This window comes from Mastacembelus armatus, chromosome 17 (genome assembly GCF_900324485.2).
Source record: "Mastacembelus armatus chromosome 17, fMasArm1.2, whole genome shotgun sequence".
Lineage (NCBI taxonomy): Eukaryota > Metazoa > Chordata > Actinopteri > Synbranchiformes > Mastacembelidae > Mastacembelus > Mastacembelus armatus.
This window is the reverse complement of record NC_046649.1, coordinates 19,592,614-19,620,211: the sequence shown is the minus strand read 5'-3', so window position 1 is coordinate 19,620,211 and position 27,598 is coordinate 19,592,614. Positions and strand designations below refer to the sequence as shown.

The window sequence follows — 27,598 nt, the reverse complement described above, 5'->3', positions numbered from 1 at the left end:
CATATTGTAAAGAAAATGTTTTCAGATGGACCGAGACAGTTTGAAGCTGATTTAAAAGTGTAAATATGGAGTTTGTGTCTACATCACTCATAGCACTTGAATACACACTGGTCCTGGCGCTATGGTCGGCAAGGACTATGGTTATCTGTAAGTTTTTTTTTTGCTCCTCTCTTTATATCTTCAAGCACCACTGGCACAGGAATAACATACTGAGCCATTATCTGCAACATTTAGCTCCTGCATGAGAAGAAATGCTTTATAGCGAACACCTGGCAGCCCCTGACTGTCATTTGACAATTAATGAGGCGCAGGGTGGAGAAATGTATCCCACACTCATAATGGACTTCATACGGAGCTGAAGAGACACTAAAAAGTGTGTGTTGTGTTGTGTAGTAACAACTTTCCTACAGCCCAGTTCTTACATTAACACAACTTGAACACAAGCTTGTGATTTTGCCACACTGTAATGATTTATGTTGTTTTTATTTATACTGTTGGGGTTTCTACTTCCTTAAGTCAAGTTCATATTTTAAAATTTGAGCTAAATAGGGAACAGGATAGCACACATTATTCTGCATCCCCCTTCATCTGCCGCCTATATTCTGAGAAAATACCTTATCTCAGATTTCTATATCTGGTGTTTAGCCCCTTGACACCCTTTTCCTTTTGGCAGCCATTCATAAACAAGGAGTCCTGCTTTTGCGGTGAGGCAGTTCTCGCCCCCTCCTTATTTACCTTAGCCAAATACACCATTAGAACAGTAAACTGAGTTTAAAATGAATGTGAAAACCTTTCCAAAAAAGCTAACACTTCCAGCTGTTAGAGCAGGTCAGTGACTGGTCACCGGCTTCCTTTGGAGTCATCTGTCATTCCTCCGTGACTCGACAGGCTGGAAACTGCATTTACAAACACTTGTAAGCGTTTGTATTATCCGTCAAAGAGCACCAGATGGGTGGGGCTCGCTGCATTTCAGATAATGTCAACTAAACTGATAGTGACAGAAGAAAATACACCACACTGACTTTCAGATACTTTCCTGTGATTGTCTGAACTTTCTGAGAGGCATTGTCCTTTGTGGCACCTCCCCCACCCATCTGGCCTACGTTTAACGTAGGTTAAAACAAACCAGAAGAAATGACCTGTCAGTCTGATTTAACTCATATCTGATGGCAGTGGATATTTCACCAGCTCATCAGGGCTAAACAGCCTGTTGAATGGCTGTTTTGAGCCCGGCTCCTCAGGGGAGAGTCTTCATTAAGAACCATGGCGGTGTCGACTTTTACTGCCCTCACATAGTCTGTCTGTCATTCGCCAAATGTGAAACACTTACTGAATTCTCCCTCAGCCCTTAGATTGTCTGATAATAGTTATGACGTGCTGAAATGTTGACGCTGCATATTACCAGTCTCTGCAAAAAAAGGCAACTGGCATTAGGCCCTTGAGATAGAAGAGAGAGTGCAAAGAAATGCTGTGCTGGGAGGTTAACAGCCCAGCAAGTACAAAGCGTGTTTTATGGTGTTCACAAATTCTGAGGACAAGTATTTTTGGTGCTCAGCTGGGGTGGAAAACGGCCTCACCGCAACAGGGAGAAAGTCTCACACTTTCTTCCAAAAGCCTCCATGCTGAGATTAGTCTGCATTACAACATAATCCTGCCATATTGGAGCCTATAGATCAGATTGGCCTCACGTTACCTCTGACATTCCTTGTGTGTGATATCAGACTCAGGATGAGCTTCCTCTTACACCTGTGGGCTCAGTTTGGGCCAGGTGGAGTGTGGTGTTGGATGTGTGAATCACACAGATTCTGTTTTGCCTGTAGCCACTGGGCTGATCAATTAAACTGAAGTGTTTCTGTTTGAAGCTTTAAATCAGACATGAGGTAATTAACTAATATGTATCAATGTTCTTTGCTCTTTGTGTTTAAGACTCATCCTCCAAAGTAAAGCTGCATTAAGCTGTTTCTTGTGTGAGCAGGTAGTATTTATTTGCCCTGTTATGTTGGAGGAGAGGACTAGTAAGACCCAACCTTATAACCCAACAGGAACTTCCTAAAAACAGGTAAAAGTTATGTTAATTATCTTAATTGGGTTTGGCACCACAAAAAAACATCTTGTTACACCAAAGGACCCAAGTCAGATTATATGAGCATCAATCACAGAGCTTTCATCTTCTTGTTCATCCAACAGGGTTAAGGAGAGTTTTTTTAATATGCGGTGTTGTGGTGGAGGTCCATTTGTGGACGCTTTATGATTTTGATGTATCACATTTCTACAGATAATATATTACATTGCACTGCATTACATTTAATGCTTTGCACTTACAGGGTGTGATACAGTTTGGTCAGTCACAGCTCTGGTGGGGATTGCAAATACCCACTGACCTTCATACAGTTTGTCGACGATGAGTAATAAATACAATAACAGAATTTGTGCTGACTTCATGTTGTGTTTTTTCCACTTGTTTCCCGTTTCTGACAAAATGGATGATTGTGTGACTCATTTCTTTACTGGATATTTGGTGTGTGTGATATTTAGAAGAACACCTTTAAGATTACATTTAAACTTTTCATAGTTTTATCAAATTTACACAGTATTTAATTTCCTTACTTTTTGAAAATGAAGCTTTTCAATCCAAAGTGACACCAACATTTAATAAAAAAAAAAAAGCTCACTTACTACATTATTAAAAAAATATTTTTTATGAAAGTAGCTGCAGTTTGCACGGAGGTGATCGAGCAGATAAAGTCAGTCTAAATAATTGCTTTGCTGTCTGTTGATTTATCCTCATCTGAACTGAATCACATCTTGACTGTACTCACTGTGCTCCATAAACAGAAATTCAGCAGCGCAGCAGCTCAGTGCCTAATTAGATGCATAACACACAGACAAAAGACCGGATATATCAATATGTCATTGAGTCAAGATCCTCAAGTCACAAAGCTATGTCGTGTTTTCTCCAGAAGTAGAACAAAAGCCAATTAACCTTTGTCATTTTGTCTGTGAGCGAGTTGAATACCTGGAAATCTCTTTGCTGAGTGCTGGGGTGACACTGGGGAACATTACAATCAGCCTGTGGAAACCAAGCTCACATAAATTAGTTATCTTCTTGTTTTTACATGTAGGTTTTCCAAACACTGAGCACAGAAAGATTTAATATTTCCCTTCATCTGGCAATGAAATAATTCATGTGTTTTCCCAAATATCTGTTTACAACAACTTTGTCTTTGTCCAGGTTCCACGTGGGAGAAATCCATAAGACAAATTGGCTTTGAGAGGTAAGATAATAATAAATGTAACACTTTCACCATAAAAGCATTCAGTAAGCAAAGTTTCATTTCTAACTAATAGTGACACTGTAATATATTTACAGTATATGAGTTGTTTTATGACTTTCAGGGTAAGCTTGAGGAGATTAAGAATAAAAACCTCTTCGAAAATCTAAATCACATTTATCCTGATAACTTGTTTACCTAAGTTTGACTCTGTGTCCCAGTTTTGCAATTAGGATGTTTTTTTTTTTTTGAGGAGGTGACTCAGTTCAGTGGCAGCTGGATGATGGAAGGGCGTTAGCAATATAATATACACAGCATACACAACAAAATATGAGAGTTTTGTTACTTTTCACACCCAGTGTCTTTTCATTTATAATTAACACACAAAAAAGCCTTCACGAGAAAATAATGTGATTTCACCTGACAGAGAACATACATGTGGTTCTGATGTTCTGGCCTTTTAACAGGTGGGTTGTTCCATTGTCTGTACAAAGTGTCCTAAATATAGCAACCCCTCAATAACATTAAACACCACTTTTTGCATTTAGCCACACTGGCTTGTTACCTGACAAGGTAACGTGTCCCTGTGTGGATTCTTTCTGAACACTAAACCCAGTTACATCTGACAGTCAGCTGACAGGCGTATTTTTCAAAGCTTCTGCTGCGCTGTCTGTCTTCTCACACCCCGGTGATCGTATTAGATGTGGTTTCCTAAGTACGGGAATGTCCAAACTCAGCCACGTCATTTTTCCAGTACTCAACAGCCCTCAGCGGATAGTATACTGTTAAGTGGCGGAAGTAGAGCCATAAACATTTTATCTCGCCTACATTTACCTGTTTGTGTTTAGGATCATATACAGTATATACAATATTTACTGCTGCATTTGCTGCACAAGCAGATGCATGAGGGAAATAGCTCAGGTCAGATGTAACAGAAGTTACAGAGAAATCACAGCTGATGTGTGATGTTTGAGAGAGATCGTTCCCTCGGACTCGACCTTTTCAAATCCTCTAGTTATCACTAATATTTCTTTAGTGTGGGACATATTTTCTGGTCTGTTTTATTTGTCATTTTAAATGAGCTCAGCCAGTTTCCACCTCTTTCATCCACGTGAAGATGCACAAAGCTTCACAGCAGTAAAGCACGTGGAAACAGACGTTCTTCATTAGATTCAACCCGCCAACAGCAGCCAGTGCCCAACTCATCATCAGAGTGCACGTTTTCCACCATGTTGATTAGCGGTGTTTTAAACTTTTAAGAGTTTTTTTATCCATTTAAGGCCATGGTGAGGTTGCTTTGTTTGAAAGAAAAGTTGTTTTAACATTTGGTCAGCTTTTTCTCTGCAGCCTGCACCACAGCACAGAGTCACCAGTGTGTTTTGTTCATTTTAAACAGTTTAATTACAGTTGGAGCTCAGCATGAGATATAAGGAAAACATTTTGCTGCCTAGACACAGGATGCAACATGAATGCTGTAAAACCAGTATAGAAATAGGTTGGGATGATAACAGGGAGTTTTAAAGGTTTTTTTAACCTCTTAGCTATTTCAAAGACAGTTTTTATTTGCTTTACGGTGTAGGCAATCATGACACCTCATAAAACGTGTCCTTAGGCAACAAGAAAACATCACGCTGTATTATTTGAAGTAACTATAGCAGTCACAGCTACTGTTTAGCTTCCTGTTTGAACAAACCAAGCAGACTAATCAAATAACAAGTGTTTGCCCACAGAGATATAACTACAACACTTCTATGGATGTCATATTTGATTGGACAAATGGAAAACACACAATGTGTGTAGACCAGAAATAAAATGAAATAACATTTATTTTAGATGTAATACTGTGTAAGTGGAACATTCATATGCATGTTTATTTGCATCCATTTGAATAGGTAGTTTTCAGAGCAATATAACTGCTGCAGTGTTATTTGTCCTCATGAGTTTGAGTGTAGGTTCAGTCTGAATGGGATATAATGCTCAGACACAACTTACATGCAACATTGTTGAACCATTTTTTTAGTTTTTAAAACAGACACAGGCAGATGAAAGATTGAGAGGGGCAGCGTGACAAATAGCCAAGGCCAGATTCAAACACAGGACAGTGATTTGTGAGCCATATCCCAGCAAACTAAAGGAGCAACCGCATGTCCCTGGATTTCTCAGAAAAACTGTTTCCAATTAGGAGTTTGTCATTAAGTTTGTCATGTCCTGTCCCATTTTCCATAATTTGTTTATGACCTTGGCTTGAGACATTGCTCCAAATGACAGTTTTGGGAGATAGTGGGATTCATCTGTACTTTCAGGAAACGATCATCAGCCTTCTGTCAGTGTGTATCTTCTGTTTTCTGTTTCTCCCCAGTGTGATTGGTGCAGATGTGGGGAACGGTATTCGAGTGTTCATCCCTGACATCGGCATGTTCATGGCCGGCTTGGCCATCTGGCTGCTGTGTCGCAGTCTGGTCCAGAAGAGGCCGCCTGAGGACATGGCCCAGTACAACGACGACTTTGAAGCAGAGGAACAAGTGAGTTTCATTTGTGGTGACATGCAGCGTTCTCTAAACAGTGTCTGACTTTTATTTTATCTGTCTGTCTGTATGTGCATCTTTTTTAAACAAAATTGAGAGCAAGTGATTAATTGAGTGGTTTCTCAAGAGGATTTTGTTGCATGCCATGAGCATTGGCCAAGGATGCCATATTATTATTGTCACATTGGCATCTTCTTAACTCAAGAATGAGACATTGTAGAAACGTCATGTTTATACTGCTGCAGACTTTTATTTCCATAAACCTAAAGTGAAGAATAAAAATACCTTGGTGAGAGTTTTAGAGGAAATATCTGAAGGTCAGCGAGACTTTCTCCAAACACCCCAGCTGGCCACAAACCTCGATGTAAACATTTTCACACAAACTGAGTTTAGATTTTTGGGCTAAGAGAGAGCAGGCTCTTTTTCAGACTAGAGGTTTGTCAACATTTCCAGGCAGCGCTTCAGACACATCGGTAATATGTAACATTTAATTGCGCCTTCTGACATTTGATGTATGCCAACAAAAAGTACTACCTTGTTAGGGTCAACATAATTGATCAGATTTAGTTATTATAGTGCTACATTTTTCAGCTCTAAAATGGTAAATAAAGCAGCCAGCAGAGCGAAGTGTTGATGACTTGGAATACAAACCCCATCCTCTGGCAAGCCCTCCTTTTTCTTTATGACTCGGTGTTAATTAAATCCACATTCACTTTCACTTGGACTGTGCTGCTCATGCTGGCACGGATCTCATTGCTCCCCATTACTGAGAAACACCAGAGATTTAGCTATAGAGCCTGCGCTGTGTTCAGGCTTTTACTTCTGTCAGTGAGCTGAAATTGTTGTTTGATTCAGAACACGATTTCTGCCACCTGCTACTTTCTTTATTTAGTGCCTTATGTGTTCCTCTTTAAATCACAGTAACTGTCCCACTTGTTATTATATTTCCTTTTTATTGAGACTGTTGGAGAAGAGGGACACATAGTTGATTAGGCAAAGCAGCCAAGGAAGAACTGGCTGTGTTAGATTTCAAGTCAACATGTGGCTCCAGAGGAAAACATCTGCCAGGGGTCGATAGTTAGTTCTCATGCATAAATAGGCTGCACTACATGAATTACAAGGCAAAGATATTCACTCCTGTAACAGACATCATGTACCATGTATATACACGGGGGTTGTTGTGGTAGTGCTACCTGTAGGAAACCGTTTTCAGCACCATGGAGAGCTCTGCCCTCCACCATTCGTCACTCACTATTGAAATTTGTCAATTATGATCCACCTGCTACAGGAAGAGGAGAAGCTGAGCCTAGATGACAACATCCTGCTTGAGGAGGACTTTGAAGCAGGGTATGAGGCCGAGGAGGATGAGGAGGACGAGGAGCTGGATGAGGAGGAGGAGGAGGAGGAGGAAGAGGAGGAAGTGAAGGAGAGCACCAAGATGAAAATCCTGCGGCTTGTGGCAGAAGTTGCGTCCAAACTGAAGGAGATAATCGGGAACTTGATCACCACTGCAGGGAAGGTGGTGGTCACCATTTTATTGGGTTTGACAGGTGAGTGACGCTACCTGCTGCAACGTGAACCTGACGTGTCTCCATGCTATACTTTTGCTTTATTAGCTGATTGATTGATTGTGTTCTACTGCCTAGGTAGCTGTACAATATATCCACTTTTTATGAAGAATTGTACAAATTGCCTGATCAGCAGTCAGTTTCAGGGACCAGAATTTATTACTTCCTCTCTATCTGAGCACAGCTGATGTTTTATCAGTCTCCAGCTCTTTGCTGAGTTTGAATTATGTGATAAACCTGAAAGTTGCAGAGCTTCCATTGAGGATTAGAGTCTTTGAATTGAGCTAACCATTTACCTGGTCACATTTAAAGTTTTTCATTTTTCTCATCAACACACTTTTTAACAGCTTGACTGCATGCTGTTTTTGTGAGGGGTTCTAACTGTGTTTTCTGTATTTGTTTTCTCAGTTTGCTTAGGTTTTGCATTTGTGTTATTCGGCCGTGTTGTGTAGAGCTCTCAGGCTTATGATAATTATATGTATTCCTGACATGATTGAATAAAACCATTAGTCCCTTTTTATTTGCTGTTTTTTGTGTTTCCAGGAATGATGCTGCCTTCACTGACCTCGGCTGTTTACTTCTTCATCTTCCTATTCCTGTGCACCTGGTGGTCCCTCTGCCGCACCTTTGACACGCTCATCTTCAGCTGTATGTGTGTCCTGATGGCCATCTTCAGTGCTGGACACCTGATTGTCCTCTACCTCTACCAGTTCCAGTTCTTCCAGGAGTCCATCCCACCAGGCGACAGCTATATAAGGTCAGACATGTGTCTCCATTTAACAGTACAGTACAATGTCAAATTTCTCCTTCCCTAATTGTATCTAAATTGGTAAATTTCTAAATTTGTTTTTTAGAGCAAGGGCCAAATAATTTCTTCACCCATTTATGCACCTGGTGCATTAATGGCTTTAGAAAGTGTTGTGGTTTGCAATACCTCTGCTAAATGTTGTAGATTTAATTTAAAAGCATAGACTAAACATTTTTGGTACACTTGATTGCTGCTATTTCTACAAGCATGGATGAATCAAACCTTGGCAATGAAATAGAAACCGTCTCCCAAATAACAAAGTTAAACTTACCAACATTAATCTCTTGTGACTGTGATGGATTTTGGAAATGCCATTCTGCAAGTTAAACAGCACAAGCCCATGCTAATGTGTCAGGCTTCTGAGTAATATGAAAATACATGACGTGATGACAGAGCTCAGCAGCCAGAGCTCCTTTTTTTTTCTTGACAATATTTATTGCGCCCACGGCAAGTTTTGTTTAAACGTTAATAAATATTTACTATTGTAACAAACAAGAAGGTATGGAACCGGCAAACCCAGCTGAAAGGGAGATATATCAAACTCCTACTCACAGCACATCAAAATGAGAAGCAGAGCTTTTAGGCGCTCCACTACAACCAGTGTTGTTTTATTATGCATGAGAGGAGAGACAATCAGCTGTCTGTGGCTGCAGTGGTGAAACATTTTGGTTGGAGTAAAGCCACAGTTCTGCACATCTTGCCAGCATACGTCAGTCACTGTTGTAATAGATGCACAGTGACTGCCTGAGGTCGCTAAGCTCATAGTGCTTGACTGATAACCTGGAATGCAAACCAGACTGTTTATTTACTAACTACCAAAAACACATGAAAGAAACAACGAAATCACTGTAGATGTTTGATGCAATGTGATTTGCTGCCACAGCAAAAATAACGAACATTTAGCCAAAGCAGATGCCAAATGTTTCAAATGATAAACGCTGGTAAATCTTCTCTTCAAAAGCTTATTTCATCTTGAAAATCCCACCATGACTGTATGGCATTAGAGTGTAAACCTCAGCTCATAACTCCTCCAAGACTTCACAATGTTGTTCATCTAACTTAAAAAAGACACAGTCATTAAGCAGTAACAGGCTGTACAGAAATTCTTGACCAGTGATTATCAAAAATGGCCTAAAAATCTTGGTAAATATTTTAAATTAAGTTCTAGTCCCACATTAACCCTGTCTGTGGCCTGACTCCTGCTACTGTGAATGTCATTAAAGTGAAAGTGTTTAGTTTTGACTGAAAACATAATTAGTATAATAATATGCAGAACCTTGGCCGCACGTTGTCTTTTAGATCTCACCAATGCTGCTGTAGCTGTTGTTGTCTTGCTGCCCTTGGTGTTACAGGGTTTATTGATGCCATGGTTTCTCATTTGGAAGCTGTGCTGCTGTCTGTCCAAGGACCAAGGATATTTAAAGCTATGTATAGCTGCAGCTGCCTTGGACAAATTGTGTCGTCCCATTCCCTCTCAGGATGGAGATAAGGTTATTATAGTGTCACATTGATGAGTTTCTCCTTAGAATACAGGAACACATTAGAATGAATGGGCTCCTTGCACGCTATCTGCACTGGCATTAATAGTCTGAGAGCTTTTCATTTATGTATATGAAAGCCTGAATTTGAAAAGTTTGCCATGGTTGTGATTCTTATTTAAAAGCTCGTCACACGAACAGGCCGGCTATTTCATCATCCGCCGACTCCTCCTACATTTATGTTGACTTTCCACAGCGTTGAGGTATTTGTGTGTGTGGCAGCATTAAAAACCAAAGCCCAGCGTGATGATAAAAGTAACACATTCTAGTCTCCTGCAGCCCGTTTCCTCTCTGCACATCCTCCAGCGCTCAGAGGGAAACTCTTACGGCCATAAATATGTGCAGCTCCCATCTGACAATAGTCCACCTCAGTGCCTGCCCTAATTGTTCCTGTTGACAGTGACTCGGCCTTGCCATGGGGCCGGCGCTGAGTGAGTCTGTTGAGAGGTCTGGTTTCCTGCCTCCCTGCCTTACAATGGAAGTCCCCAGTAATGTGACGACTCTTCCTCAACTGTAAGAAGAAACCATAAAGGAAGTGTGGTGAAATCAGTGGGAGGTGTTCACTCCTCCACATGGCATAAAAGAACAGACTCAGGAGGCTTCTATATCTGTGCGTGTCACTGGAATACGTCAGTGCCTTCCTGTTTAGTAGATGACCTTTGTTCTGCCCAGAAGAAAAGTATTGAATCATGTGATTTCTTGTGTGGTACAAACAGATTTTTAGAGTTAGTGTATTGTCTAGTTTCCAAGGTTAGACTTGATTGTCTTGTCAAACATGAGCTGACAGTAGTGGAAGAAGTCCTCAGAACATTTAGTTAAATATGAAGTATGTCATGGTCTCTGTTTTAAATTCACTTTGCTCAAAAACAACCTCAGGAGATTCAAATGTCTTAAATTTACTAAGGTCTGTTGGCATTAATGTTAGATATGAAACCTTTCTGTTTCTGTGGGCAGTCAGATGACATTACATGTCTGTACTCTAAAAAAGGGATTGGTGTGAAAGTGGATTGTGCTCTTTGATATTTTTGTGGTTTTTCTGATTGGTTGAACACTCCTGATCCAGGTAATCAGCAGCAGGTAGTGCAGTGACAGTTAATAAACGGGGCAGGGGCTCTAGAGGACCAGGGTTTGCTGGAGTCTGTCCCAGCTGACATCAAAATAGTTGCAGCTTAAGAGCCGTTCACTCGAATAATTGACTTCCATCTCGAAAAAGAGTGAATCATTTTCAGGTGGTTAAGTTAAATATTATTATTAGCAAAATGTAAAGAATGAAAAAGTATGTAGGAAAACAGCACTATGAGCAGCACTGTTTATTAGGTGCAATAATAAAACTAATAATCTAATGCAATAGAAATAATAACAACTGTTTTAGGAAGGTGTCAATTTAACTGTGTGATGACTACGGAGGCTGTAGTTTGGACCCCACTGGTGTTTAGTCTATGGGGGCGACCCAGCAGCGACGGTGTGACTCTGCAGTTCTCTGAAGCTTTTGTAACATTTATATCACCTGGCTTTGTTTCTGGAATCAATAAATACTTTCAAAGATGGAGGACCCAAGGACTCCGACGTTGAATTGAAAGCAATGAATAGAACCATAACTCATTGAGAACAGTCATATCCATGGATCTATTCATTGACGACTTCGGGCTGATTCATGAGAGATTTAAGCTGAAGTGTTCATGGCCTTTATTTCCTGACTTGTCTGTTGCACTGCTCAAAGTCAACCTTTTGCTTTTTATTTGAAAAGTGACCAATTACTAAACAACCAGCTGAGTATTGAACTTGTTGTTATAATAATTTTCTATTCAATTTCTATTGATTAATCAACTATTGATTAATCTCTAAGACGTATTCTATGGGAATGAAATTTTCACATCTTACACCAGGGTGGCTGTTTTTGTTCAGCACCATGTGATCATAAAAATCAAGCATTGTTTGTGATCAGTATTTATTTAAGTGCCTGTTTTTATCCTCATACGCCTTTCTGTCTCTGCAGTGTATTTGGCATCTCCCCTATTGTGCAGAGCAACTGCTCCTACACATGGAAGCTCATCGCGCACCCGGAGCGTAAGTGGTACCACTTTGTGAATCCCATCATGCTGCTGATTCTCTATTACACCCTGGCCACGCTCATCCGCCTCTGGCTACAGGAACCCATCGAACAGCTGACGGTGAGACGGCACATGAGAACACACCTTTTTAATCCACAACATTGCTGTGGAATATGTCAATAATTTGGCCAAACAGGATCTTTAGGTGAATGTGACTAAAAAGCAACCACAGCAATGATTTGTACAAGGTATGCGAATGGTTTTGCAAAGCGATGAATTCAGTTCAGTTCAGTGGACTTCAATCTATTAAAATGTCCAAAATTTAATTGACAAATGTTTTCTCATTGCTTTTATAAAATGTTTTTGTGTCTGACTACGGGCTTTCTGGAGACATTACACGGTTATAAATTAATTGTGGGATTGTTGCGACACATTAACTGCAGGAGGCTGCACAGTCAGTTGTAGCTGAGTTTCAATCAGCACCATCAGACCTGTAGTAAACACTGTCACAACTGTTAGCTGAAGCAAAAACTTGAATGAAGGATTTTGAATTGGTTTATTTCTTCCATCACTCCATTTTCTGCTGTGTAATTGACTCAGTGTCACAGTATTATACTATGGGGAATAGCTGAATAAAGTAATGCAATAATAGATATTTATATCATCACTACTAGTTCTCCATCATACTTTGGGCAGTATGATATTTAAACATATTATATTATATATGGTATTAACATTACTTTGGTAAACCCAGCAGAATCCCTGTGTTGTATGTCTTTTTACCAGAGTTAAAAAGAAACTACCTTCCTAAGACTAGACCACTTAATCATTTAAAAATCATTTTTATTTGACTGGAGTTAGTTGTTGTTTTATGCCATCTGTGTCACTTCATATTGTATATAAAAAATGTTCCGATGTATTTTATTAGAGAGAAAATGTTTCAGCTATCAGAACATTTTTCAGTTCCTATAAAATCACTGAGCAGAGCTTCTGTCTCGATTTTGTTGTGATGTTCATCCACAACAAATGAAGAAATAAAGTGGAGGAGGCAGTAGTCTCAGTAGACAAGTGTTGTGATGCAATCTAAAGCTTTAACAGTTTTAATGTTTCTAATGTTTTCACTTTTCACTATCAGTCTCTCCAACCCATCTTAATGCAAGTTTACACCTACTCCCTGGGCATTTTAGGAGATGTGGGAAACAATTAAGTGAGAACAAGACAGACAAAGACAAGACAACAAAAGGAAATTGTGTGTAACACGAGAGAGTCTAATCACAACATTGCAGCTAAAAAATCTTTTAATAACAGAACGTCAATATTAGAGCATCTGAGGGTGGAGTTTTCTTCCATCATGTCACTGAATTTAAATAAAACAGTGATATGCAGAGAATTAACCTTATCACTTTCATACAAAATGCTTTTTTCAAATAAGCAGCATGTGATTTAACTATTATGTATGCTGTTTAACATGAATGAGAAAACCTGGATTTAGGAGCAGTTCATTGGAAAGTGGATGCATGCAGGCAGTGGATGCTTTCAGCAAACAGCAGCTCCATAGTAAATTCCAGACAGTGAGCTGGAATAGATGCAGATTGAATTAAACGGGCAGCTCAGTGGCCTCGTGATCAGAGAAACTGTATCGGTGGAGGATTCCAGGACGATCGATCGCTGGTTGGATCTGTTCGTCATAGCTCAGTTGTTACCTGAGACACTGTCGATCTAATTTGACAAAGCATAAAGGTAAAATGCAGTTTGGTGTTATTTTCCAGTGTCGCAGTAAAAAAAAAGTAACCAGTCCAGTTATACATAAGGGGGAGACTGCAACACATCGACGCTCAAACCACAGACATACACAATGTGTATCTCAGCTATCAGGGCACCAGACCTGATAGCTGAGATACAGACAAGTTAAATAATGTGCGGGGAGAGGAAAGAAAATCCTTCTTTATTATTTCTCTTACCTAAATATACTGTACATATGTGACAGTACATAAAACAAAGATACACTGCCAAAATAGAAAATAAAAATTAGAAAAACATGAAAGGTCTTTCAGCATTTATTCTAAAACACTTTAACCTGATGAGAACCGTAGATCTATAAGTTCATAAACTTTACCTTTATTTGTTACAAGCTCAGCTCCCTCTACTGAGGAGAAACTAATGCATTTGTCAATGACATGTCATGCAGGGTGGGAGGCAGTGGACTTTAAGGTCAAGAAGACCCCTGCTCCTGAATTCAGCCCGTCTGCATTCACCTCGCAGCTCTAGGCTGAGCTCCACTGTCCTGTAATGGGGTTATAGATCAGTGTTTTTATAGAGGGGTCAATACTTCCCTGTAAACTTGTGGGGCTGTATGCATTATTGATCTGTCCACAGAGAGATGTGTGTGTGTGTGTGTGTTTTTGTTTTCACCTTCTCTTGCACTGATGCTAATAATAAAGTTTGATTATAACATAAATCGGCAGCTGACATCTTTGTTTGATGTTGCCATGCCAGATCGTGATGAAGCTCATCATGTGGAAAAAACTGGACGTGACAATTTCTCATTTAATTTAATGTTTGCCCTGTAATTCATCATCTGTTTATTTAGCAGTAAGTAAGTATGAAGTAATAACAGAAGGAATCTAGATCTGATTATAGGTTGTAAACAAATAAAACTAATATTTAATAAAAATTATTAGTATCATAAGCAGCACTAGAAGCACAACAAACCTAAGACATAACAAAAAATGATTCTATTAAAAAAAAACTTGTTTAATTCAGATTTTACAGTAAACAAGACATTTAATGTAAGAAATCAGACACTTCAGTTTTTATCTACAATTCACCTGTTCCAGTATTTTTTTGTTTAAGACTTATTTTCTAGTCCAGCATGTTCTGTCTTTTTCATAGATTCAAAATACTTAAAACAACGAAAACTGCACTGAGAACAATTGAAAATATGTCTTAAAAGATGAAAAGCCTGTGCTATTTGTGCAGTTTTTTTTTTATTAAAGGACGTGGATGCTGCCAAGATGCCACTTTGTTGTGAATAAAATACAGAAAATCAATGTGAAGAAATGTTGACGATGTACAGTAAAATTACACAGTTTTCTCATCTTTAAAAGGTCGCGCCCTACTCCTCTGTAGATACTGCCCTCCTACACTGTGAAATACATTTCAACAGAGGCTGATTAAAGCTATGAGCTTTGAAAGTATCATGTCTTGTGCACAGTGGTGGACTAATCTTAAAGTCCAGTGTGGAAGATAATCATTCAAACTGTCTGTCTATGTTGTTTCAGGATGACAAGGACAGCGATATGTGTGAGGAGGAGGATCTGGTCGAAAACCGAACAAATAACTCGGCCAACAGGAAGAGGCAGCTGTGGTGGGAATCACGACGGGGCACAGATGAGAAAAACGTACGTGAGGGTTATTACACACATCACTAACAAAGCATTGATTACTGGACAGGTCATGAAGTCGTCATCCTGTGGTTAGAATGCCATTGTAAAATGCAGATCCCATCACAAAGCAAACAAACGAAAAACACAGCAAATAGACATTTAAGAAGGACATGGAAAACACCCAAACTTCCAAACAGCCTTGAAACTATGTTGAAGTTGGTGAAGTGTTTAGAATATTTTCCTTTCTTGTGTTATACATCTGATAAGTAAAGTTGATCTGAAGGACATTGATTCAGTTGGAAAAATAATAGACTAGACTGGAAAAATGCAGTAACCTCTGAGGGCAACCAACTCTGTTAACCTCTAAACTGTAGATGTTGATTGTTTTCATAAGCTTTCATCTTGTTTTACCCAGGCTTTCACCTACGTAATAAACTCATCCCTGGAAAGATTTCAGAGAAATGCACACACACACACACACACACACACACACACACGCGCACACACACACACACACACACACACACACACACACACACACACACATCCTCACACATACTGACCTTGTTCCTATATCAAGGTCTGTAGTCTGTCTCCACCGGCCACCTCCTGAGGTTTAAAAGCTTTTAGGATGTGCAGACACAGATGAGTGATGGGCTCGATTTGCAGAGTAGTGCTGCTCGGCTTTGTTCCTGCTTATCAGCGACTATAAAGAACAAGGAGGCCTTTGACTTCAGCAGCTCATCGATAACACACCTTGCCTTGTATGCTCTTTTCTTCTCCTAGCTCATCTCCACCCAGGATGGCATCAGTACAACTGAGGTGGGAGCTGGTCTGGATGTGTTAAATCTGTGCATCTTATCCACCTATTCACCCCCAAGTCTTGTTGCAAGAAAAGGAATAACTGCAAAGTGCTTTTCACACTGCACCCTCATAGACCAGAGTTATCTACAGTCTCACTGCACTCATTCACAGAAACAGTGTCTGACAGAGCCCAGTTTGTAGAAGACAAAGACTCTCATTCAACAACTGCTGTAGGTGAAACTCACTAGATTTGTCTTAACTCCAACATTAGTTTTGTATAAGAAGACGACTGAATACCTACATTGGAATCAGATTGTAAAGGGATTTCCTCAGCCAGCCTGGACAGGAGGAATGATTACAGCCACCAAAAATGTGTGCGTCAGTGCACATCTGGTCATGTGACTATTGTTTTCATAAAGTCTCGAACCTATCCCTCAGGTCTGTAGATCGTTTCACCATGTTTCCAAAAGCACAGAAAGAAAATCATTCTCCTACTAATTAAATTTTATGAAATGCTTGTTAGCCCGGGCAGCTTGTAGTTGCATAAATCAATCGGTGTGTGCAGTGTGAAAAGTAGAAAGAACAATCCCTCTGCCACCCTACAAAGGCAAACCATAGTGACTAAGTGGTTACTGATACTAAGACAAGAAGAAATGCTAAATGTTTACATTCATTCATCATTTAATGAAATAGAATTAGTTACACTTGTTTGCCTTTGTGGTGCAGAATGCTGTGCAGTAGTGTGATCCCACAGCGACTCTGTTCCTCAGTTAATGAAACTTTGTGTGTAATGTCTGATGATCTGCAGGCGGTGCTCACCTCAAATGGAACATCCTTTGACTTCGTCACAGCAGAGAATGGACCAGTGTGTCTGGACTTATACTCCATCCCTCAGTACAAAATGGACCAGACCAGCAATGGTACAGGTGAGCTGTTTACCTTCTGCCGTCTGCACAGTCTTAACCACATTTCCCTGGGTAATGCTAGACTCTACGTCCCCCTTTTTAGCATTCAGTATATACATTTTTAAAGTGTTTACATTTTACATTTTTAACCACTATAATGTGGTTGTAAATAGATGTGCACGACTGTAACTTTTCTTGTAGGTCTCTATAAAAGACAGAGCTGCATGTTGAGTGCTTTTATACTTTAGGTACATTTTTCCAATATTGGTTTAACAGAGATTCTGAATGCTGGAGTTTAACTTTTACTGTCTTGACTTTTTCTTTTTTACTTTAAACTTTGTCATCAGTGAATTCACGGAATTGTCGTACAGGGCCATTTCACCGTCCGTATGGTAGTTGAGGGGCGACTTTACAGCCTGTGAATATGGCTGTTTAATGAGCTTTGTAAAGTCTAAGAAAATCACTGAAGGGACATCTTATTTTGGAAACAGAAACTTTTTAACAAAAAGTCTGTGTTGGAAACTGGTGTGTGGAGTGCGTGTGTTTTCATGCAGGGAGGGTTTAACAAGAGGCACTACTGATTTGCTTTGTGGGAAGTGTAAGATCCATTGTTTTTAAATCTTTTCTTATACTAGGCGCTAAAAGCTACAGTATCTCTGCTGCATCAATATCTGTCTTCTTTTTAAACTCTTGCCATCACAGTTGCCTCCATTTTTATGGAAGTGCAGGATGTGTGTGACTGACTGTAAGACAGGAAACGAGGGCAGTGTAACTATTTTAACAATGAGCTGTGTTTCTGTGAACCAGAGAAGAAGGAAGAGTGTGTGTATGAAGTGTGTTTGCCCCCGGAAGATTCAGCGTTGGAGGGAGGCGAGGAGAAGTCTGAGGGAGGAGAGGATGGCATGAAGAAAAGAGGAGTCGGCGCAATGGTCAAAGTCTTTCACTTCATCATGAAACAGAGCTACATCTGTGCTCTCATAGCAATGATGGTGCGTAATGCAGGAGCTACAGAAGCCGACTTGTGCTGCAGTTTGTGTCATGCATTTAGACATTAGAAAAGAAAACATCTAAAATCACTTTTATTTGTGAAAATATAAAATTGGCCATAAGCAAACTTGCAAAAAAATTGCTGAGCAACAGGAGGGAAATGTTCTTGTGCTTGGCAGCTGAATGTGTTGCAGAGTATTAATAAAAAGACCATCTGTTCTCGGTTTAAACATTCCTGAATGAGTCATAGTTAGAAGGTACTTAGTTTGACTTTGATTATGACTTGGCAACACACAGACAATGTATTGTTATGTTTCATTTTTAAACAGAGTTTTAATGCAAATGTAAAAAATGTAAAATGTAAAATCTAAAGTATTGAATGCAAGAAATATTTTTACTTACTGTGTTTACTTGTATGGAGCTACAATAAATGGAATGAGAATAGATTAACGTGTCACAACTGAAGTTTTTTTGAGACTGATTCCAATATTTTAGACACAATAACATATTTCTGCAACCAAACTATACTCCTGGAATAAGAAATGTCTCTCATGACTTTATTAAAAGGAAACAATTCAAATTTTTCTTCTCTGTCCAAATACATTTCTGTGATCTGTCCTCTGCAGGCGTGGAGCATCACATATGTCAGCTGGCTGACGTTTGTCTTCCTCATCTGGGCTTGCACACTGTGGATGGTGAGAGACCGGAGGCGCTACGCCATGTTGTCTTCTCCCTTCATGGTGGCGTATGGCAACCTGCTGATAGTTCTGCAGTACATTTGGAGTTTTGAGAACATGTCTGAAATCTCAGGGCTCTTTGTCAAGAAGAACAACCCTTTCCACTCAATTTCATCCAAGGTACGGAGGTGAAAAATAACTACTGCAGAACTTTGTAGTTGTCCTGTATTTTTGTCCGTTTTAAATATGAGCAGTCTTTACAACTGACCTATAGATTAAGTGATAACCTGTGACCTGAAAGCATGACGCTGATTTACTCTGTATTCAGCTAGTGGAAAACACATTTTAGACATTGAAACTAAACATTTGTCTGAATGAGTCGGTTCCTCTCAGTAAACCAGTTCAGAGAGGACAGTCATACAATGCATCACTGAAGTAGAAGTTCAGCGTGGTAGGGTTAGGACATGTTCTGGAGCTGCTCAAAGACTTTTATGTTGGCAGTCACTGAGCCTGGCCTAATTGTGTCTAGAATGAGAGTTTATCAGGCCACAAGAGACTCGCCAAGGCCTTAATGTTTTTTAATCACCTGTTTTATTAAACTGTTTGTGTTTATCCCATCAGAAAGTAGAGGTGCTGTTATATTTCACAACTACATCAAAGTTTATTTTAAGACACAGATGAATGCAACCCAGCCTGAGAGTTTAGACAATTCAATTTAAGTTTAGAAACTCAATTCTGATTTATATATGTATCTCCTCATGTTGTTTGGACCACCTGTACCGTGCTCTCAACTTAAAGTAAATGCAAAGGATTTATTCGTTCATCTTGTCTTGCTGGTGATCTGTTTGTTTCAACCTTTTATTTATTGTGTGCAGGTCCTGTGTCTGCTAAGCTTCTGGCTGCTACTGAGACAAACGCTTACAGAGAGATGGGAAAAACAAAAGGAAGACAGTGCTGGTCTCTCAGATGTTCATGTGGAGGATCAGAAGAAGAAGGGTAAGCCCTGGGCTCTTATTTTATTTAGATTCTAGTAGACATACTGTATAAGTTACAGTATGTACTGTAGTTTTGAAAAGCCACAGTGGAAGAGACTAGGCAGCTACCACTATCTGAACTAACAGTGTAAAATAGGGCTGGTTCAGTCATGAGTGGCTGGTGACTTTGGGCAGATCGAGGCTAGAAAGGACTGAAGTTTCTTGTCTTTGTTTGGAAGCTTTATTTCTTACACTCTATACCTTAACACTCTTCGCTTTATTTTCATAATGAGAGCCGAATGTTGAGGCTGTTTCGACACTGAACCACATCTCATTTTAATTTAACCCAGGCATTTATTCATTCTGTCTCATTTCTAAACATTCAGTATGATTTATAACCCAAGCAGACATAAACTGAGTAACTACAAAATATCACATAAGTGGTGAATGATAATATAGAAAACACAGTTGGAATAATCTAAAAGCTTAATATAATATACATAATACATCAATAAACACTAATAAAATGACCATGGAGCTGTAAGCAACATCTGTACCTGCAGTTTTTGTTGTGTGTGTGGATTTCTGTGTGTAGCATCACATTTTTTGACCTGAACAAAATCATTTCAACTCAAGGTCCACTTTCAGTCATGTTCTTGAATGAATCAGTGAATGGTATTGACTCAGCTCTGCTATGGAAGAAGCTGGTAAGTGGACCTTGAGTTACGATTAATGATTATTGTCATATTTTACTAATTCATCTGCAGATTAATCTTCTGTCTTTAAAACATAGAAATCATCACAATTTCCCAGAACACAAAGGGATGTTACTTGTTATATGTCTGACTAAAACAACCAAAAATATAAATTTTACTGTGAGAAGGGAAGGAAAAACTGGATTTTATATGTAAAATAAATTATTAAATGATTAATCAGTTTTCTTTAGCTCAACTAATTGAGTAATTGTTGCAGGTTTAATATATATATAACATTTTACATTTTTACGTACAAAAAAACAAAAGGATTGGATGGTCAGTTATTAGATTTGATGGAAAAGTTGGTCATGTCTAGTGAGGGCAGTTTTCTGATTGGCTCCTGTGTTTTATAGAGGAGGAGGACTCTGAGGAGGGAGGGGAGCAGGACATCATGCATGTTCTGGGCAACATGGTCATGGCTCTGCTGGTCAAATACTGGATCTACATCTGTGGAGGCATGTTCTTCATAGTCAGTTTCGAGGGAACCATCGTTATGTACAAGATCATCTACATGATGATGTTCCTCTCCTGCGTGGCGCTCTACCAGGTAACACACCAGTGACTGTGTGTGCCACCAACACTACGCACATACATCAAATGCTTGTGGACACATACACAGACACACACTTGCAGTTGTGTATGGTATGGAGTTAATGTGTACACAGTGTGTTTTTGTGTTTCACAGTGCTAAACATTTTGTCTCTTTCTTCAGATCTATTCTGAGTGTTCTTGTCTGACTAAAATCCTAAATGCCACTTTTATGGCTGCACTGTTGTGCCACATCTTTGAACCTTACTTGGGTGCACACAGTAATGTCCTGTCAAGGCTGTTTATTTCAGACTTAGCATTGCCCAAAGTCAGAAGCAGTTGACAATTTTAGCAGTGTCATAAAGTCTGTGTAAAGCAGGCTCATAATCCACAGTGTGTTCTCGACTGTTTTATAATCCCACCCACAGTAAAACAGGCCACTCACTATAAATCCAAACATCCTCCGTTCACTGTGTTTTATTTAATACATCATAGCTGTTAATGTCAGAGGATTCACAACCTGTGCAAAACAGTTATCACTGTTGTTCCGATCTAGGTGCACTATGAGTGGTGGCGAAGGATCCTGAAGTACTTCTGGATGTCAGTGGTGATGTACACCATGCTGGTCCTCACCCTGGTCTACACCTTTCAGTTTAAAAGCTCGTTGCCGTTCTGGTCCAACATGTTGGGGATGGACAGAGAGAGGTGAGCTCCGCTGAGCCACTGTAGGTCTGAGATGCAGGTCACTGTCTCAGTGCTGCTCTCATGTAACAGATAAAAGCAGATATTTTCTTTTACTATTAACATGTAGTCATTCTCTGTATCCAAAAACACTGCCTTTTTTTTGTTTTGTTTATTTTTCTGATTTTTTTCATCTATGCAGCTTGAAGGATCTGGGCCTGGAGCAGTTCAATGTGACCAAGCTGTTCGCTAGGATTTTCATCCCCACTTCCTTCCTGCTGGTGTGTATTCTCCACCTGCACTACTTCCACGACCGTTTTCTCCAACTCACTGACCTCCAGGCTGTCGTGGCCAAAGAGGAGAGCACTATCTACAGGTGAGACCTGTACTGTCTACGGCTCTTATTGAACAGAAGACCTCTTAACCCTGTTTTTTTTAAACACCTATACTATACAACTGAAATACAAATAGTAGTTCATAATATAACAGTTATAATGACCTGCTTATTAGAAATGAAAGGAAGCAAAGATTTTCTTTGGTGTTAAGACCTCAGAAAATCATTGTAACATCATTGGTGACTTTAAGCTGCACACGTTGGTGTAATAATCACTTAATGACCTCGGCTTAAAGTACAGGTTTGCTTCTGGCTGCCTGAGGAAATTTTCAAAAATCGAAAAAATGAAATCTCTCACTTATATGAGATCTCATCATCTACATTACAACACAAGTGTAAATCAGGTGTGAAGGTAGAAGCCGCTACATATTTCAGAAAAGCATCTGTTTTTCTGTGTAATCATACATGAGAGGCACAAACTGGGTCTACACCATAATAACATGATGCCACTGAGGCCTGGTAAACAGTAATACTGAATTAATGCCTTACAATGGCCATTATTCAAGAGTAATTACTGGCAGTGCACTGCATGCATGTTATACCCAGCAGACCTTAGTTGAGCGTGAGATGAAAACTGTTGGATAATCACACACCCTGTTAAACGCCCATTTTAACCACTGTTCCCACTGTGCATCTGTCTTTGTGTGCTCTGTCGTGCAGCTCTATGTTATAACATTTTCAGTCTGGTGTGTTGTGTTTGACTTCATTGTCATGTTGTTGTGGATTTTCCATCGTTTCACTGCTGCTTGCTCGGCTCGTCTCTGCTCCGCTTCTCTCTGTGACCTGCTGCCATCTCTCCTCTGCCATCCTTTTCTCACAGCCATGCTAAAGTCAATGGGCGTGTGTATCTGATCATGGATAGGTGGGTATCTGCTCGCTTTCTGTGGCATCCATCACATCCCATTTCACCCCAGTCTGAACTTTCTTGTCCTATATCCTCCCCCTTACAGTGATATTTCCCCTTATTCCCTGTTTGCCAGCATTGATAATCTTCTGGAATATTTAAACTCTTGTTCTTTCCACATTTCACAGACAGGAATTATGTTTTTTTCAGGTATTTTATTATTTTGCCTGTAGCCTAGTATTATTGTTAGCTCTCTGGATCTTTATTAACCTCCCGTACAAATCCAGCCCACCCCTTTCCTCTATAAAACCCTTCTAGTTCTCTCCAAAAGTTTCATAAACTGTCCAACTTTTGCAAGGGATAGTTATCCCTTTGTGAAGCATGTTTGAAAACTGTGAAAACAATTCTTCCCTTTAAGTATCTTGCCAGTGATGCACACCCCCTCTGTGCACTGAATCCCAGAAAATTACCCCCTTCCAGAAAAAGCTTGCCTCCCTTAAACCACAGCTTTTTTACATGCATTTTAAGAAAGTGTGTGGATATTTTTAAGTACTTTTAAGTGTCTGTTTCAACCTTTGTCAGTTCCTCTCATCATTGTTTATCTTGACTTCTGTGTAACCTCATTGTTCTGAACAGCATCAAGCAAAAAATTCCCACTCGACAGAGCAAGTAAGTGTGACCGCTGGATAACAAAATGCTTGCCTTGGTATGCGTCTGGTTCATGTGAACTAAACCTGACCTTTGACCTCACTCCATTGCCTGAGAAGAATTTAAAAGGTTAATGCCTCCCTTGAGCTACTACCGTTTGTGTGCTGCAAGATGAAAGTCCCTCAGACACCACCACCAACATACATTGTTTTGAAGAATGCAGAAGGAATGTGCACTGCTTCTCGATTACAATGCCTGATGAAACATTGCTCTTTTGTTCAGTTAGCGGACACTGAGCTGATGATTCCCAACCTTCCCATCATTGCCTTTTGAGAATCATCTGGTCCATGCCCATGAGTGTGTGTTGTATTTATATACTTATGAGGACAGAATGCTTTCAAAAATACAGGAACATGAAAACTATAAAAACATGCTCTGATTTCTTTAAATATCTGTTTTATTTGATTTAGTGTTAAGATCAAATGACCTTTTATTAAGGAGAATGTACAGTTTGTTTTAGTGGTGCACAGAGGACGTTAGGCTGGTTCATATCTGTCTGAGCCACTTTGTCACGTTTCCCTTGCTTATTTTCTGTTATCTCTACATTGTCTCTTATATAGGAAAAAAAAATACTAAAAATGTTGTCAGTAATAAAGTTTATAATTTAGGAGCACACACGTCGTTTCACCTGTTCACTCTTTCATGGTTGGTTTGTTAGAGTCAGAGTGGGTGAGAAAAACAAAGCAAATGTAATTAAAAGATAACCAGTTACAGAGAGAACCTGTATAAATTACTAGAACCACAGAGCATAAATACTGTGGTTGAATAAAGGAGTCACTATGAATCACTGCATCAGCAACACATAAAACAACCAACACTGCAACAACAAAGACATTTACTATATGTGAAAGAAATGAGTAGTGCATGGTTATACAGTTGGAGCTTTCAAAGAATCTGAGGCACCTAAATGGATTTTTATTGGTGGATTTTACTTCACATCTATAAATCTATAAAGTTTCTATTAAAATTAAAAATATGTACAGTCTGGCACATTCAGAGGAGGAGCAGGAGGTTGGGTTGGTGGAGGAAACTGTAGCAAACAGAATGAGAAGAGAAGAGTCAGGTTATAAAGGCCATCATGTACAAATCTATGAATACGATTGGATGTTATCAGTCAGCTGGTACAGTAACCAAATAGTTGTTGAATAAGCATCTGATGGTGAGACATGTAGATTCAGCGGTGGCCCTTGTGGTAAATTAATTTAGTTCCATAAATTGCCTCTGAAAATAGAATAATTAAAACCATCTAACAAATTCAAGCTGGCAAGAAAAATAAACATATAGTTATTGGAGGTCCTCACAAGTGTAGAAATCAGAAGTATGAACATGCATGTGTGTCTTTGTGTAATAGTTTCTCACCTATCTGCAGACTGGTGCACCAGGACGGCAGCCTGGCAGACCTTACCATGCTTAGTGCCACCTCGGTGGATGCAGCGCTGCCCAGAGAAGAGGAGGAGAAGCAAGAGAGGCAGGAGAAGCAGGGGGAGTGGGGCACAGAGAAGGAGAAGGAGCAGGCACTTGTGGTGGTGACGGATGATACTGAAATGACTAGTGAGAAGCACGGGAGCTTCTCTGAGCCGCAGCAGTCTAGCACAGAGGACAGCCACCACTGCAGTGCGGGGACCGAGCCAGAGCCGAGCACCGAGCAGAGCTCAGGTACAGAGCAGCATCACCAGTGCAGGTCCACAATAAAACACTGATGATGTGGTGAAACACTGTGGGGCTGCAACTGACCATTATTTCAGAGTGAATTCATCTATCTAGTATTATATTGATTCGTTTAAACTACTTAATTAAAATAAAAATTGTTTATCATGAAACCATGGAGGACTGGTCTAATTCAAGCAGAAAACAGTGTGAAGACATGAAGACAAGTAATTTTTTCACATGCAGGTATTTTCTAAAGCATCAAATAATATTAATATTTAAAGTTACAATATGCAGCTGTTTGTCTGCTGGTCCCATCCTGCACCATGCACTGACGACAGATACAGGCATTAAAAAATACAGGACCGTTGCATGGGGTTTTTTGTTGTTCGATTAGCTTTGCTCTCCTTGTTTTTACTGATTTGCAGCAGTGGCATTCTGCAACCTTAAACAAAGCATCTTCTTTGAATCAAATGTATCCAGTTGTAATTAATAAATCATCAAATTGTTGTCCTCGCTGATGTAAAGTGGAAAGGAGAAGTGCTCTACTTTAGGACATATGTAAGGTAGTTATGTTTTACTGCACTATTTCCATTTTATGCATCATTCCACTACAATTCAGAGGGAAATATGATTGACTTTGTTTATTTGACAGCTGTGTACTGTAGGTACTAATTGAAAGTAACATTAAGTCATCTTCCAATTTCCAAACCACTTATCCTGCAGAGGGTCATGGGGGTTGGGGGCAGCAGGAGCCAGTCTGACCCCGGACAGATTTCCAGTCTGTCACTGGGACAAACATTCACACCTGAAGGCGATCTTATAAATAGATCATGCAGATTATACTACCTAATAGTATATAAGCACCACCTTATCAACTGTGACAGTAAAAACTGCTTACTCATTAATGCATTCATGTTACAGTAAACCAATAGTAGATTTGATATTGTAATATTGCAGAGACCAGTTTCCTGCATTCTTGAATACTTTTACCTCCTTACACACATTTTTCTGCTGTAAATGCATCATTAAGGCAGTGAGTCATATTTGTCATGTTCACTATATCATGTCATTCACATTAACACATTGGTTTGAAAGTGCAGCATGTCTTTATAGTCTGTTAAGTTTAAATTGCCTGACAAGACAAACATCCAACCAATTCTCCTTATTAAATATAGTTAATGTTGAACTGCTTATCTAGAGGCTGTGTGGCTGATCTCATGACAAAGTAAATTTAAACACTTCTGTCATGTGCACTCGTGTGTGTTGCTCAGGCTATTTTCCTCCAAAGTATATTAACAGTTCCCACACTGCTGCCCATGTTTACCTCTCTGTTTACAGCAAAGTCTCACATGTTGTTCTATTGTGCAAAGACAGAGCACTTTCTGAGTGCAGACACTTTCTCTCTCAGATCTCGTTCAGCCGGTAGCTCCTCAGGCTGCTCAGGAGACATATGTTGCCTACAATCCTTAAGGGCAAAGCTCTTTTAGAGAAGCCTGGTCTGCTGCCCAAATATCCGCCAGCACTCTCACCAGCCAACCATTAATCATTTCAGGCAAGGTTGTAAAAATCTGCTGTACTGCAGATTTTTGGGTTCAGTGAGATTTACCTCTAGTTCTCTGTTCTGACACATCATGTAGCTCAAGCGCTCACTTTTCACCCATTACATCTTCTTGCTAACACCAGCTGAAGTTGCAGCATTAGCATATTTACTCCGAAATATTGTTTATATACACAGAAAATAAAATTGGTGATAAAACACAGCCCTTCAGTTTATAATGAGCTGCAGGCCATACAAGCTATATGCAGTCTTAGAGTTTCTTATTCAAACCATGAGGTCTCTATTAAAACCAGGAATAATAAGGCTTTTGTAGAAACATACACTCGCCACAGTGGCGCTGGAGTTTTTATATCCTTTTCGAGAAAACGAAAGAAACGCTTCACAGCGTCAGAATACATGTGCATTTATTTGGTTAGCTATTCCACTTCAGCTGCACCTGGGATTGAAATGGTATACATATTAATATTTCCCCTAAAGCAGTACGCCATCCATGTCACTCCCAGTTGAATCTTTAAACAATCACAGTAATGTCAGCCTTTGGATAAACATACTATACTTGTCATTAGCTATGTTTGTGTTGACAGTAAGAAAAGATTTACTCTTCAATCGTGTCATTGATTCATGTCAGCTTGAGTTGGTGATTACCTGTGTAGAAATGCAGAACGTGATGTGTGTCATTCAGAGGTAAAACCTGGAAACACCTTTTTCAGTCTTGGTTTTTAATCTGTTCTTCCTCAGATATGAAGAATAAATGGCAGCTGGTGGTTGACAGACTGACTGTGCTTTTCCTCAAGTTCCTGGAGTATTTCCACAAACTGCAGCTGTTCATCTGGTGGTTACTGGAGATCCACGTCATCAAAATCGTGTCTTGCTACATTGTTCTGGTCTCTGTGAAAGAGGTATAAAAACCTTAGATCCCCCTCTTAAGAGAAATGTGACTAAACTCTGCAAAAGTGTCTGCAATGGAGCTACTGCTGATAAACAG

General features: G+C 39.6%; 1 protein-coding gene across 9 annotated transcripts in view; it reads left to right on the top strand.

The window, feature by feature from the left end:
- piezo2b (piezo-type mechanosensitive ion channel component 2b) overlaps positions 1-27,598 on the top strand; it is a 67,564-nt gene that overhangs the window by 13,415 nt on the left and 26,551 nt on the right. For 4 of the 9 annotated variants that reach the window (XM_026313535.1, XM_026313536.1, XM_026313537.1 and 1 more), the window contains 16 exons: positions 3,233-3,275; positions 5,632-5,794; positions 7,086-7,347; positions 7,909-8,122; positions 11,708-11,882; positions 15,044-15,163; positions 15,935-15,970; positions 16,761-16,878; positions 17,665-17,846; positions 18,471-18,701; positions 19,397-19,517; positions 20,604-20,797; positions 21,335-21,483; positions 21,662-21,835; positions 24,775-25,061; positions 27,352-27,512. In XM_026313535.1, coding sequence (XP_026169320.1) covers positions 3,233-3,275; positions 5,632-5,794; positions 7,086-7,347; positions 7,909-8,122; positions 11,708-11,882; positions 15,044-15,163; positions 15,935-15,970; positions 16,761-16,878; positions 17,665-17,846; positions 18,471-18,701; positions 19,397-19,517; positions 20,604-20,797; positions 21,335-21,483; positions 21,662-21,835; positions 24,775-25,061; positions 27,352-27,512 — 2,630 coding nt within the window. Of the gene's footprint in view, positions 1-1,926; positions 1,976-3,232; positions 3,276-5,631; positions 5,795-7,085; positions 7,348-7,908; positions 8,123-11,707; positions 11,883-15,043; positions 15,164-15,934; positions 15,971-16,760; positions 16,879-17,664; positions 17,847-18,470; positions 18,702-19,396; positions 19,518-20,603; positions 20,798-21,334; positions 21,484-21,661; positions 21,836-24,774; positions 25,062-27,351; positions 27,513-27,598 lie in introns of all 9 variants that reach the window. The other 5 variants (XM_026313544.1, XM_026313538.1, XM_026313543.1 and 2 more) reach the window with 4 other exon arrangements.